The sequence below is a fragment of the Microcaecilia unicolor genome, chromosome 5 (assembly GCF_901765095.1).
Source record: "Microcaecilia unicolor chromosome 5, aMicUni1.1, whole genome shotgun sequence".
NCBI lineage: Eukaryota > Metazoa > Chordata > Amphibia > Gymnophiona > Siphonopidae > Microcaecilia > Microcaecilia unicolor.
Genome location: NC_044035.1, coordinates 94,112,530 through 94,127,701, shown reverse-complemented (window position 1 = coordinate 94,127,701; position 15,172 = coordinate 94,112,530). Strand labels below are relative to the sequence as shown.

Here is a 15,172-nt window from a genome sequence, read left to right as displayed (position 1 = left end):
GGTTAAAGTAATATCATGGAATGTGGGGGGGATTTCATCACCCATCAAGCGCACCAAAGTCTTACAAGCCATGAACCGTCATAGGGCGGATATAGTGTTCTTACAAGAAACGCATTTGACGTCATCGGAACATAGTAAGTTTCAGAAAGGTTGGATAGAACAGGTAGTGGGCGCTCCGGCAGTAGGCAAGAAAGGGGGAGTACTGATAATGTTCCGCAAAGGCCTGCAATTTCAGATTACAAGAGTTAAACGGAGCCCAGAGGGTAGATTTGTGCTGGCAGAAGTGGAGAAGGGGAATGTCACATATGTTTTTTGCAATGTTTATGCGCCAAATGTCTGGGATAAAAAATTTTACAAAACTCTTCTAGAGCTGCTGAGTCCCTATCAGGGGAAAAATGTCATACTGGGTGGAGATTTTAATTTAGTATACGATATTCAGATGGATAAAACGGGCGTGCAAGCGACGAATTTGGGTCATGCTGCTGGGGGCCTACCTTTTCTCTGTAAGACACTAGACTTGATTGATGCGTGGTGGGTTTTGCATCCTACCCAGAAAGATTACACACATGTGTCTAGAGCACACCTCACGCAGTCACGCATAGATTACTTATTTATTTCCAGAAATCTTTTTTCTAAAATATCAGATGCAGAGATAGGTCCGTGTGAAATATCGGATCATTCGCTTATTTGGATACAGATGCAAGGGTTAGGGGAAGTGGGGAGCAGAGGGGGCTGGAGATTTCCATTGGAATTATTCTGGGACCCTAAGTTCAAGGTGTACATAGATGGGAAATGGAGGGAATTCGCAGACCATAACAAGGAACATCAAAATCAGCCTCGTTTATACTGGGAAACCTCCAAAGCAGTGATACGGGGTGAGATCATAGCTTATAGAGCTAGGGTCAAGAAGATGAGAGATAAGGAGATTCTCAGATTGGAAAAAGAAATCCGTTTGCAAAGGGTACGATGTGGGGCAAAAATGACACCGGAAGGGAAAGGAGCTCTTCTAGCCACACAACAGGCCTTGAATGAATTGCTCCATCAGAGGGCAAAGAAATCGCATATGTATTATAAATACCAATACTTTATCCATGGGAACAAGGCAGGAGCGCTGATGGGCAGATTGTTAAGAGGGGAAGGGGGTAATAAGAGCATTTTGGGCTTAAGGGAAGAGGGAGGTCGACTTCTAAGGACAGCTAAAGACATAACGGAGCGCTTTAGAAGATACTATGAAAGTTTATATCGGGAGCCCACTGATATAGTGCCAGATAGTATGCTTTATTTGCTTAATCATACCCTGCCCCAGATATCGGATTCACAAAAGCTATATCTAAACAGCCCAATTACAGAAGGTGAAGTGATGTTGGCATTCCAACAAAGTAAGATACAAAAAGCGCTGGGCCCAGATGGGTTTACTATGGCCTACTTTAAGATAGTCCAGGAGCGGGTGACACTTCCCTTGTTAAACTTATATAATGAGATGGCCAATACAGGAGAAATGTCGGATGCCATGAACATAGCGAAAGTGATAGTGTTCAAGAAACCAGGGAAAGATGGATTAGAAGTGGGGTCATATAGACCCATATCATTACTAAACTGTGATGTTAAGATATATGCTAAGATTCTGGCAAATCGACTGTCTAGAGTATTGCCAGACTTGATCGCATCCCCACAAGTAGGATTTGTGAAGGGTAGATCAGTGGGGAGGAATGTAAGGGCTCTTTTGGCGTCTCTGGAAATCGTAGAGGCCGGGAAAAGGCCTTCTCTGTTGGTCAGTTTTGACGCAGAGAAGGCCTTTGATCGTGTAGTGTGGAACTTCTTGTTTCAGGTGATGGAAAGAGTTGGCATAGAGGGTATGTTTCGAGGGGCCGTGGGGGCGCTTTATCACAACCCCAGGGCGTTCTTATGGGTAAACGGAGTGCAATCCTCATTGTTCAAAATCAGGAGGGGTACGAGGCAGGGGTGCCCGTTATCCCCTCTGCTTTTTGTACTCGCATTGGACCCGCTAATTAGGGAGATCGAGTCACATCCAGAGGTGGAGGGGGTGACCTGGGGTGTTTCTTCATTCAAGGTTTCTGCATTTGCAGATGATATATTAGTCCATCTTACACAACCGGGTCGTTCATTGCGAGCACTATTGGAACTGTTCCAGGAATATGGGGATTTTGCGGGCCTACGGATTAACTACTCTAAATCCTTAGCACTAACAGCACACGCAAGTGTAAAGAGGGAGTGGGAGTCTGGGTTCCCACTTAAGTGGGCGACAGATTTCCTCCCGTACTTGGGAGTGAGAGTTGCAATGAGCACGACTAAATTATATCAACTGAATTACACAAATTTATTAGATAAAATGAAGGGCCGGTTGGGTCAATGGGAGACGCTGCCGCTTACTTTACATGGAAGAGTTCACCTGTTTCGTATGGTGGAATTTCCTAAATGGCTATATGCATTTCAGGTGTTGCCTTTGAGACTTAGGAAAAAAGATCTCCGTCAATTGTATAGACATCTGCGGAAGTTCGTGTGGAGAAATGCGAAACCCAAGGTAACATTGCAATGCCTCTTCGGCCCATGGAGAGAGGGGGGTTTGGGGCTCCCGAATATGCGGAGGTACAATCAAGCGTGTTTGTTGAGACACCTAGGAGATTGGATGTTGGGGAGACAAGATTACACTCCACGTAATATGGAATTTGATTACTTTGGTCCAACTCATCCATATTATTTGTTACATTGCGCAAGAAGAGAAATACCAGAGAATGTGCGCCAGAGCGTACTATTGGGACCCTTGAGAGAAGTGTGGAGGGACCTAAATGGGCTGTGGGGTCTGGGAGCAGATACCTCAGACTTACTTCCGCTTCAGGGGAATTTACAGTTTACACCAGGTTCTGATAGTCCAACATTTCGTAGATGGGCAGAGCTGGGGATTACTAGACTTGAACACGTTTTGGATTCTGGAGGGAGGATATTATCCCTGGGAGCACTGGGGGTGGGCTTCAGTCCGTCACATTTATTTGCATACCATCAGTTGTCACATTATGTTAAATCATTGGAACCCAGTAAGTTGGAGGGAGGTCATGGGCGTAGATTAAGAGCTTTTTTTGGGGACATCCCCGGAGATAGATTGTCCGTTTCGGGACTACAGAAAGCTCTGGGAGAACTAGAGGGCGGCAAAGACATGGGACGAGTTGGTCAAAGGTGGGCAGTGGACCTGGAGCAACCCCAATTACAGTTAGATTTTCGGAAATTGATATCTCGTATTCCGCAGATTTCTGTTAACGCAGGAATGCCAGTACAGAATAATTTTTAGAGCATATATGGCCAAGAGCCAAGTGTTCAAATTTGGAGGTGTCGAGGACCCATTATGCTCCAAGTGTAAACGGGGAGAAGGCACGCTCTTCCATTCTCTTTGGAAGTGCAGCATGATTCAGATCTTTTGGAAACAGATATTCAAGTATCTGGAATCCCTGGTGAGGCACAAGATTCCGTTTTCTCCACTGGGAATAATTTTGGACAAATACGAAGTATTTCGAACTTGTGGTAGAGGGGCTCAGCAGCTTATACGCAAGGCCAGCATGGTGGGTAAAAAACTTATTATGGGCGCATGGAAGAGTGAGAAATCTCCGGAATACTGGCATTGGAGAAACAAGTTTCATGAGATCATGGTTATGGAGCGTAGGGGGGTGGGATCCTTCCCCAAGAGACGAAAGGCATTTTTGGATGTTTGGGAACCATACATACAGTCGCTGTCACCTAAAGCACGGAGTTTAATATTAAATAGGCTCTGAACTAAATTCTATATTTTTTTTTTTTTTTTTTTTGCAATTAGAGGGTTCCCTATTGCTAAGGGGACCATAGGTTAACAGGAAGAGGAGATGGTAGTAGGGTTGGGTCCCAACGGCTCCATAGTTACGGCGGTGGGCCATCAGAGCCAAGGTACATCGCTGTATTGTTAACCAGGGAGTCTGTTACAAGGGGGGCCATGCCTGACTCCTATTTCTGGCAACCGAAATACAAGCTCCTCTCGCTTAATAGTGGATGCACAAACTACGGTGTGGCCTGGGAAGTTCAGCGAGCGGGAGCCAGAAGTCAGTAATAGCGCTGTTACAGATTTGTTGTTTATTAAGGGGTTAATGGGGAGGGGGGAGGGTGGTGCAAGAGAAGGCTCTCAAGAGGGCTAAGCTGGGAAAGAGATTGAAGTTTATAGTTTCGGACATGTTAATTTAAAGTGTTGTTCTGGGGTACTGCAGTATTAGTGGATCTTATGCGAAGTATAAGCATTAAGCCTAAATGGAGGTCTTATGAGTAGATTGCCCACAAAGGGAAAGGGGGGGGGGGAAGGGGGAAGGGATAAAGGGGGGGAGGGAAGGGGGGGGAAATGAAAATTCATGACGACAAAGTAAGGATGTATTCTGTATAGTTTGCCACGTTGATGTTACGTATGATTCAGAAGGGAACTGTCTAACTCATGTCTTTGCTAATCATCAATAAAATGATTCAAACGTACAAGTTGTAAGGAGGGGGGGGGGGGAGGGGGGAGGAGAAAAAGAAGGAAAAAGTGATTGACGATGTTGAATATGTTGTTGGTATGTTGAATTGTATACTGATCCATGCTGTATGAAAACTCCAAGTTGAATTGTATTATGCATGCCGTCAATAAAAAAGTTTAAACATAAAACATAAGACAGCTGTCTTCAAGATAGCTTACCCGCCTGACCCTACTTAACTTTAAACTCTTCCTCCTAATCTCGGTCCTGATGATCATTATACCTCAGACTATATTTCCCAATCTCCTTATCCCCTTATCTTCTCCTATCCATCCTTTGTCCTTTATCTTTTCCTCTCCATCCTCCCTCTCTTCATCCCTCCCAATCCCTTTTGCTTATCCTGCCTTTGTTTGCCTCGACATGCTCAATTCACTTATTCCTCAAAATCCCACTCTCACTACGTTTACTACAGCTTATAATAGTCTCTTTAAAGACTTTGTGATTGTAATTGTAATTATTTACTATGTAAGCCACATTGAGCCTCCAATGTGTGGAAAAGCGTGGTGTACAAATGTAATAAATAAATAAATAAGCATAAATACAATCAGGTAACCCTGGAGATAGCAAATTGGTTAGGGAAGAACAGAGCTTCTATAAACCAGAAGTACTCTCTGTTTTCTTCTAATGCTCAGTATTGTCACAGAAGCTTTCAGTTCCAAATAACCTCATATAACCTGCTGCTGGAACAGTGTCAGCAGGAAATTATATGAAGTAATTTGAAATTGAAAGCATCTATATTGTAGCCAAAGGCTGCATCAGGGGTAAAACATGGCCAGGCTGGGTTTTTTTTCTTTTTAAAAAAACACTATTTTGGAATACTTTAGTCTCCAGTGTGATACTATTATTTGAATGGATTTTGGACTTTGTGTAGTATCTGATTTCTGTCTGCTGTTTTCTTAGGGATTAAAGTCGGTAAATCAAAAACTGCAAGTCCCCGTATGCAGTTGAGTAAACCCAAGACTAGATTAATTCTATTGGGCAAATCTGGAGCCAGGATTAAAGTCGGTAAATCAAAAACTGCAAGTCCCTGCATGCAGTTGAGTAAACCCAAGACTAGATTAATTCTATTGGGCAAATCTGGAGCCAGCTAACAATCCTATATGCATCCATCACTCACAAAGCAACCTACACACACAATTTGCCTGCCATCCCTGTAACAAGATACACACACATACACAGTAGCAGCCCCTCCTCTCCCCCCCAGGTCTGCACAGATACAAGCATTATCCTTCCAGCAGATGGCGCATAAGAGGTAGATTCGCAGAAGGTTGTCAAAATTCAGGCGTCAGAATGATGCGTGCTAAGTGGACATTATAACAGCAGCTGTGCACGTAACTGCCATTGGAGAATATAATCTAGGTCTGCATTTGTGTGTCTAACTTTAGGCGCCAGCTCAATGGGTGGTGTAAATGCTCACGTCTAGCTGCAAGCAAGTGTGTTAAGTGACAATATGCTATAACCTGTGCTTGTAACTGCCTGACACGCCTTGACCTGCCCACACCCCCACCCTTGAAGTTGCACATTCTGGAATCTGAGCGCACAGCTTACAGAAAAGCAGCTAAGGTCAGCTATATGCATAACTACTAATTGGTGCCAACTATTGATTGTGACAAAACAGTATTTTTTTTCTTTATGCCTGTAAATTAATTATTCCCTGAAGTGTATTTCTCTAGTTTGGCCAGCAGATGGTGCAAGTTTATGTTTTGAAGATGCTGCAGAACCACGGCTGTTTTCTTGGTTTAAGCCTTTTGGAAAGGCAGTCTGCAGTATAATTTCAAAGATCGTTGTTCTGGACTCTGACTGGCCCAGGAGCTCATTTAATTTGGATTTTAATGGCTTTTTCCCCCAGTCAGCCTGGGAGAAGAGAGAGCCAGATCTCTTTACTGAAGCCCTGTGATCAATTATATTTGTTAATCTGTGACCAGCATATTTCCTGATCTCCCCAGGTACTGTTAGACAGTATACAAATGTTTGATAGTTTTATAATTGATCCATATTTCAGTTACCTGCTATTGTTTGCTGATTGCATTTTTTTGTTAATTGTTCAACATTTTAAAGACAATAAACACTATTCAGTTTATTGCCTCTGCTGTTTGGACTGATAAAGAATCCTGGTGGTTTGTGTTTTGGGTCTGTGAGTGCTTTCTAGGAATTATGGGGCAACTGGGAGTGTGGCCCCAGTAACCTAGAAATCATTGGGGATAATTTGAGAGTGAGAGACTCACCCAGAGGAAGTTGGGACCCAGTCAGTGGGAGGAGGGCGCTAGCGTAGAGCATAAGTGGCAGGTGCAGGTGGACCTGAGTTGTGCTAGGGCTAGACCATCTAAGTGGCCGAGGGGTAACCCCAGGTGGGTGGCTAGGTGTTTTGTGACTAATTGGTTTTAATTTGTGCTAATTGGCTAACTCCAATAACAGCCAATTATTGAAGATATGCTATTGACCTTATTCTGTAACTTGCACAACAAATTTGCACATTAGTTGGAAATTTGAGCAAGTTTATAGTAACAGGGGGATACTGTTCCCTCATCATTAAATGGGACTTACGCTGCATTTAATATATCATATTAAAAGATAAGATGCATCATAAAAATATTGAAAAATATGTGGTTGAGGGTAGAAATTACAAGCTAACAAAAATGAGACACTTCCTTCAAAAGTAGGACCACTGATAATCCTAGCAATGCCACCTGTTACCATTAAAGTATTAGCTAAATGTCCTTCTGTATTTTTTTTTTCATCAAAGGGCAGAAAAGTCACATAAACCTGCACATCTTCCTCGCCATTAAGAGGCTTTTTATTCTTGACATTTATGAACTCAATTTTAGTTCTCCTGCCATAAAATACCTCACTGTAAAATTTAAAATAAATGACTCAAGGTTTCTATACTGTAGTGGGCAGAGTATGTGTGCCAGAATTATAGTGGATTGAATTAGTATTACAGAAAATAGAGATTCTACTTAAAAGGTGTAGGCTTCTCATCTCAGCTACTTCCTCCATTTTAGCAACACATTTTCAAAATCCAAATTGTCTGAAAACTATGGCCACATTTTTCTATTTAATATTCAGAATGCAACTACATTTCTTCAGTAATATGCTTAATCTGTAATGGGAACAATATAATGAACCTCAGTTCTCTCATAAAAAAGAGAGACAGATTCTGAGCTTAATAGAGCAGCAATTTAGTATTATGGTGATTACCTTCAGGCAACAGAACTAAAGGTGCAGCAGAAGATACACAGGATAAAGCAGCAGCCAGAAGCACACAGTTCAATAAAGAAAATACTTATCTAAGAATCCAACATGTCAGGATTCGGAGCATTTAAAGGCTGAGAAAATTACTTCTGTATTTCTCAAGCTGCTGAACCCACATATCTGACTTCTTATTCACATGCATTCACATATGCTTTTCGACTAAGCCAAATGAAAAAGCACCCTGTTCCTTTTCAAGCAGCAACCATACAATGCAACAGTGAGTGACTAATTTTGGTCAAATATGAGTGAGGAACACTCTCTTGGACAGATAATCAGTTTTCACATCCATGGATCTCAAAATGGTTACAAAAGTATTTGTTAGAATATTTGTCAGTCCCTAATCCTTTTTCTTTAGAAATATTGACATTCTACTAAATTTGAAGAATGTTGGTTCACAGTTAAGAGCATAAAAATAGCCATACTGGGTCAGACCAATGGCCCATCTAGTCCAGTATCCTGCTTCCAACAGTGACCAATCCTGGTCACAAGTATCCAGCAGAAACCCAATAGCATCATTCCATGCTACCAATCCCGGGGCAAGCAGTGACTTTCCTTATGTCCATCTCAATGGCAGACTATGGACTTTTCGTCCAAGAACTTGTCCAAACTTTTTTTAAACCCAGATATGCTAACCGCTCTTACCACATTCTCAGGTAGTGAGTTCCAGAGGTTAACTATTGTTTGAGTGAAAAATATTTCCTCTTAATTCGTTTTAAAGGTATTTCCATTTAATTACATTGAGTGTCCCCTGGTCTTTGTACTTTTTGAAAGAGTAAAAAAAAATGATTTACTTGTATCCATTCTACACCACTCAGGATTTCATAGATCTCAATCATCTACCCCCCCCCCCCCCCCGAGCCGTCTCTTTTTCCAAGCTGAAGAGTCCTAACCTCTTTAAGCCTTTCCTCATATGGGAGGAGTTTCATCCCTTTTATCATTTTGGTTGCTCTTCTTTGAACCTTTTCTAATTCCGCTATATCTTTTTTGAGATACGGTGACCAGAATTGAATGCAATACTCAAAGTGATGTTGCACCATGGAGCAATACAAAGGAATTATAGTTTTGGTCTTATTTTGTATCCCTTTCCTAATAATTTATAGTATCCTGTTTGCTTTTTTTGGCAGTTGCTGCCGCCACATACTGCACAGAAGATTTCAGTGAATTGTCTACAATGACACCTAGATCTTTTTCTTGAGTGCCAACTCCTAAGCTGGACCCTAGTATCAGTTAACTGTGATTCAGATTATTCTTCCCAATTTGTATCACTTTGCATTTGTCCACATTAAATTTCCAGTTTTCTAAGGTCTTCCAGCAATTTTTCACAATCCGCATGTGTTTTTGACAACTTTGAATAGTTTTGTGTCATCTGCAAATTTACATCACCTCATTCATTGTTCAGTTTTCCAGATCATTTATAAATATGTAAAACAGCACCGGTCCCAGTACAGATCCCTGCAGCACTCCACTATTACCCTCGTCCATTAAGAAAAATGGCCATTAATCCCTACCCTCTTTCTGTCCAATAACCAATTCCTAATCCATAGGAGGACATTGCCTTCTATCCCATGACTAATTTTCTCAGTATAACATCATTGCTGAATTACAAGAACTAGTACCTGACTAAATAGGTTGCAAGTTGAAATCACTGTAAATGACAATATGAGCGCTTTCTCATAGAAGCTACCAAATCATGCTATTAGTAAATTGCATACTGCCTACTGTCTGTCCACCCCCTCTCACCCTTCAGTCTTTAGTGCCCCCCCTTTTTTTAACTTCTTGTCTATCAGCTTCCTATCATTCACTCATCTTTCCAGTTCTCTTCCTTCTCATCTTTCATGCCTCCCCCAATTTTCTGTCAACTTATGTTGTATACTGTCCTGACACTCATTTTAATTGTTCTATATATCACTTTGCTACCAGTGATGGAAGGCAGTTACATCAATAAGCCGTATACCTTTTTTAAACCTTTTTTTCTTATCTTCCTTTCTCTACCTTTCAGTTCCTTCCATTATTCATTCTCTATACTGCTTATAGCCCCCTTTTCCCCTATTCTCTCTACCCAGCCTCTAGTTCCCCTTTCAACTAACTCTCATGCTCTTCAAAAGATCCATTCTCTTCCTTTGTGTGTCACTCCTTCCACAGCCTACTGCTCTTTTCTGCAGTCTCCCAGCTTCTCTAGGTCCCTGATGCTACCATTACCTTTCTTCAGTTTCATGCCTACAACCCACCTTACACAACCCTACTCATACCCTCTTCAATCACTTAATTCCTACTGTCACCTTATCCCAGAGTCTCTACTCTCTCATGCTACTCGATCTCTATCCAAGTCCTGTGTCCCCTTAAGTTCTCATACGATGAGCAATATGCAGTCATGCCCATGAATGTGTTGGCTATAGCTTAACACATGACAGAGAGAATGGCAAGTCAGATTCCCATTGCTCCTGCAGACAGAACACAGTCATGGTGGTTGATTGGGCTGCCCTCACCAAATGCTTCCATCCTAGGAGACTGTCAAGTTTGCCTGGTGGTAGGACTGGCCCTGTATTTATTCAATAGGGTTGGCACATGAACTTCCTTCATATAAGGGCTTGATCTGATCAATATTTTCTACATATTTGTGACCGGTTAAAGCTTTGATCAATCAGCCCCACTTTACACCCTCAAGAAATAAAAGTCACAGAAGGCACATTGAAAAAGCAGATTATAGTTTACAATGAAGACTAGACAACAGTATAGGCAGGAATGAGGATGACACTGCCTCATTGGTAAGAGCCCATGGACAAGAATTTATACTGGCTGCCTTTCTAGGGCCATTCACAGCTAGAAGCTCACCAAGTGAATAAGAACACATTTTCCAAAATTACTCTCACAGTATCCCAAAGATGAATTAGCTGATTAAGGAATACATATTTTTCTATACTTTTGGATAGCCTCCATGTATGACCACCATGGATGATATTGCTAGCACCACTGAATACTCCCTAAGCATAAACACTTGATGGTGGACAATTCAGTTAATGGCCACCTCACATAAGAATGGCCACACTGTATTCTTACCTAGCCAGAGGTATTCATTTTCCGCATTCCTTTAAGGAATTCAGAACAATGCGAGGGTCAGAATATGTTCAATCACCCAAATCAACTTGGCAGTTATTTTGAAAATCTTGTAAGGTAGGCTGAAGTCCCTGTATTCAGAATAAATGCTTGCTTTGTTGATACATGGCTGCCATACACACAAAAACATATATAAATAATGAAAAGCAATTGACCTCCTGTTGTTGGAATACATCTGTGTATTTGCCTAAACCAAGTTTGCTGAAGAGCTCAGGAAGATCAGACCCTTTGAATGAGCTGTTGAGGCTGCAGCCATTGCTTCCAGTCAATGAGGAAATGCAGTCCATATAATTACTGCTGCTGAGATAGTGTTCAGCTGAAAAGAAAGAAAATGCATAACAATTATAAAAACTGCAGAAATGTAGCCTGCCTTTCATTGTTAAATATCACAATCATCCATCTTACAATTTGTAAGTCAGTTTCAAATGCTAGGTCATTCTAACAGCTGTGAGACCGATTAATCCTCTGATAATTTCTTATATCAGTGTTATTTTAATATTTAAACACAAACTGAAATGGAACAAAAATTAAACATAGCAAAGGCATATATTTTTCTCAAGTCAGATTCACTATCTGCTCCATGCTAGTGCATAAGAATTGCAAAGCTGGATACAAACATGTCATGCTGGGTCAAGATCAATTCCCCCCCTCAAGCCCCACATTCTGTTTCCAGTAGTGGCCAACCTAGATCAAAGTACATGGCAGACCATAATGGGAACATTTCTTTCCCGTTTACTCATTCCCAGAAGCGAGTCCTTTTAAGGATTCTGAACCATTTACAAATCCAAACAAACCACTAAGATTTTCAGAGGTTAGGAACAAAGATTTTGAAATGTTTACCTCAGAATAATGCTGGATCCAATAGCATACTAGAAAACATAATTATTATTGACACTTTTTAAATATGAGGCATTAACGGATAATTAAAACAAGATGTCGTTAAATTGATTTGGCATAAAGACTACCTGCTGGTTGCACAAAAAGATAATAGGTTGGCTGCCTGTGAAATATGATCAATACGGCTTGGGGGACAAAACTCATAGTGCTGACCCTGGAGTATAAAATTATCTGCAAATGGAAATGCAAGGACAGAGGTGGTTGGGGTAGTTGCTACTGGAAAGGATGCAGTTACAAAAATAAATTTTCCCAGTTAAAATGTACTCTGCATTTTTTCCCCGTTCATTTGAAGAAAAGAAAGGGGGGGTGCAAAGAAAGTCTCACTTTAAGAAAATAGTAGTTATTACATAGTTCATATTATCAGGATTCTCTTCATTTCTATATGACATTAAATGATATGCTAAATTATCAGGTAACAGCAAATTGGTATTCTAAATTTCTACAAAATATGGTACCTGAAGACTGGAGGGTGGCCAACGTTAACATCAGTTTTCAAAAAGGGATCAAGGGGTGATCCAGGAAACTACAGACATGTGAACCTAACATCAGTGCTGTGCAAAATGGTAGAACAAAATCAATGAACAGAGACATGGTTTAATAGGACAGAGTCGACATGGATTTAACCATAGGAAGTTTTCCCTCACTAATCTGCTACATTTGTTTTGAAGGTGTAAACATGTCGATAAGGTGGGGGGGGGGGGGGGGGGGGGGGAGGGCAATTGATATAGTGTAACTATTTCCAAAAAGTGTTTGGCATAATCCCTCAAACTACTGAGAAAATTAAAAAGCCATTGGATAACAGGGAAATAACCTGTTATGGATGGAGTTTGGTAGAGTACCACAGGGAACTGTGCTTGTTAATATACAGTATTTATAAAAACTATCTGGAAATGAGAGGAGTGACCAAATTTGATGATGACAAATTATTCAAAGTTGTTAAATCACACTTAGACTGAGAAACTACAAGAGAACCAGATGAAATTTAATGTGGACTAGTTAAAAGTGAGGCACATAGGGAAGAATAACCCTAATTAGTTTCCACAAAGAGTCACCAGTTGACAATACACTGAAAGCTTCTGCTCAGTGTGTGTTTGGTGGGCCAACATGGTAACAATGCTAGGAATTATCAGGAATGGGATAGAAAACAACATAAAAAATATCATGTCTGTATTGCTCCACAGTGGGACTACACAGAGAACTATGCAGCGGAATTAAAAAAGGTACAGAGAAGGGCAACCAAGATGATAAAAGTATTGGAACAATACTAATATGAGGAAAGGCTAAAGAGGTTAGGGCTTTTCAGTTTGGAGAAGAGACAACTGAGGGCAGATATAACAGAGTTCTATAAAATCCTAAGTAGAGAAGAATAGGTAATAGCAAATTATTTATTTCAAAAAGTGCAAAGACTAAGCACACCATTAAGTTACAAAGTAGTACATTTTAAGATCAAAAATGTTGTTCATTAAATGCCCAATTAGACTCTGGAATTCATTGGATGATGTGGTAACAGCAGTTACGTATCTGCATTATTTGAAACTGTGTAGCAGAAGGTTCTATTTGTAAAACTATTAAAGACTTACCTACTTGAACATACATGAATCTGTGGGGTAAGCAGCATGGAAACTATCTATTTTATGGGATCCTAACAGATACTTGTGAGCTGGACTGGCAACTATTGTAAATGAAATATTGGGCTTGATGAATCTTTGGTCTGACCCAGTAGGGCCATTCATGTATTCTTGCTAAAAGTTTTCCAAATCAACCACAGTGGAATTGAAGAATATTTTGCTTACTTGATTTGTTTTGTTTTCGTTTGGGGCTTCCAATGGATGATGGGTATTCACTATGAGCTGTGGAGCCTAAACCATTATGGTGGTCCCTCCAGTTATCAGACTCACAGCTATTTCCTAAATGCTCTCGACTATTGGATTGTGAGAGAGATAATGAAGAACCCTTCAAGACAAAAAAAAACAAAACAAAAGTGTATTGCTGCATATTTCTCAGTAACAAAGGGGACCTCATTACATTTCTTTGATAAGAGTTCCGAGAACGACAAAAATAGTAAGGCACACACGTTATATTACATCACCAAAATACATACCACCAGTTATTCCTTTGAAAACCAGTTCATAGTTTGATATGCTATTTAAATAAAAATAGAGTGATACAATAAGGCACTGAGATGAATAGAACCAGTCCGATTAGAAATGTCAATAAGCCTTTATGCAATTCATCAACACTGGTTGACATTTTCAATTGAACCGGTTCTATTTCTCTCACTGCCTTATTATTTCATTCTGTTAAGTAGGGCTTTTTCCTTCTACATACCAACCATTTAAATAACAGGCAATATTCAATGATACCGTACTCTGTTAAAGTTATCTCATACTATGCCATACTTTGTATTGTTGTTCGAATATTTTTACTGATATAATTGTCTATTGCCTATGTTTAACTTATTCTTGCTGTACACCGCCTTGAGTGAATTCCTTCAGAAAGGCAGTAAATAAATCCTACTAAATAAATAAAATAAACAAACAAAGGTATTGTAATTTAAACTAGATATTCAGTGACTTAGGTAGCTAAGTGTGTGCTGCTCAGTATAGTGGGTTAAGAATATATGGATATCTAACAAAAATCTTAGGCCTGCTGAATCTGTGGTCAGACTTGACTGCATAAGTTCCTAGATAGCTTTGATCATGTGACCTCTCTCACATCAAGTTGCCTTGCCAAAATTGAAACGACTTAGAGGGTGGAAAGGGAATTTTAGAACCAAAGCATTTATCCTGTTACATCCCATAATAACAACCCCATAATTTATAAAAACAATTATTTTCAGAAAGTACAAGGAGACTAATAGTCTTGGTCCTATAAAGGCAGGCCTGGGTGAACTTTGCAACAGGTACCCAACTCAAACCAGCAGGCTGTTTTCACATGTCAGAGACAGCACTCGCAGCCTCAGGGAGGTAAAACATGAGGGGGGGGGGGGGGGGGGAAAGGAACAAAGTCAAGGTTTCCTCTAGTACTGCCATAAATTTGTTATCTAAAAAAGGAAGAGTTACAGTGGGAGAGGTAGCCTGCTTTATGGACCATAAAAGGCTATAGGTGGAGGAGAGATGAGAACAGAAATGGAATAGATGATGTGAAACACTTAGCCCAGGTGTATTCAGATTCAGTCCTTAAGAACTGCAAATTGAGTTCATTTAGGGGGTCTTTTACTAAGTAGCGGTAGCATTTTTAGTTCGCAGTAGAAATCAACTGATGGTAAACACTGAGACATCCATAGCAATATAATGAGTATCACAGCGTTTACCGCCAGCTGATTTCTACTGTGAGCTAAAAATGCTACTGCAGTTTAGTAGAAGACC

General features: G+C 40.5%; 1 protein-coding gene across 1 annotated transcript in view; it reads right to left on the bottom strand.

Annotated features, from left to right (window-relative positions):
• BICC1 (BicC family RNA binding protein 1) overlaps window positions 1–15,172 on the bottom strand; it is a 364,168-nt gene that overhangs the window by 13,498 nt on the left and 335,498 nt on the right. The window contains exons 18-19 of the mRNA XM_030203106.1: window positions 13,598–13,757; window positions 11,063–11,223 (exon numbers count right to left, since the gene is read on the bottom strand). Of these exons, the coding sequence (XP_030058966.1) occupies window positions 11,063–11,223; window positions 13,598–13,757 (321 nt within the window). The remainder of the gene's footprint in view (window positions 1–11,062; window positions 11,224–13,597; window positions 13,758–15,172) is intronic.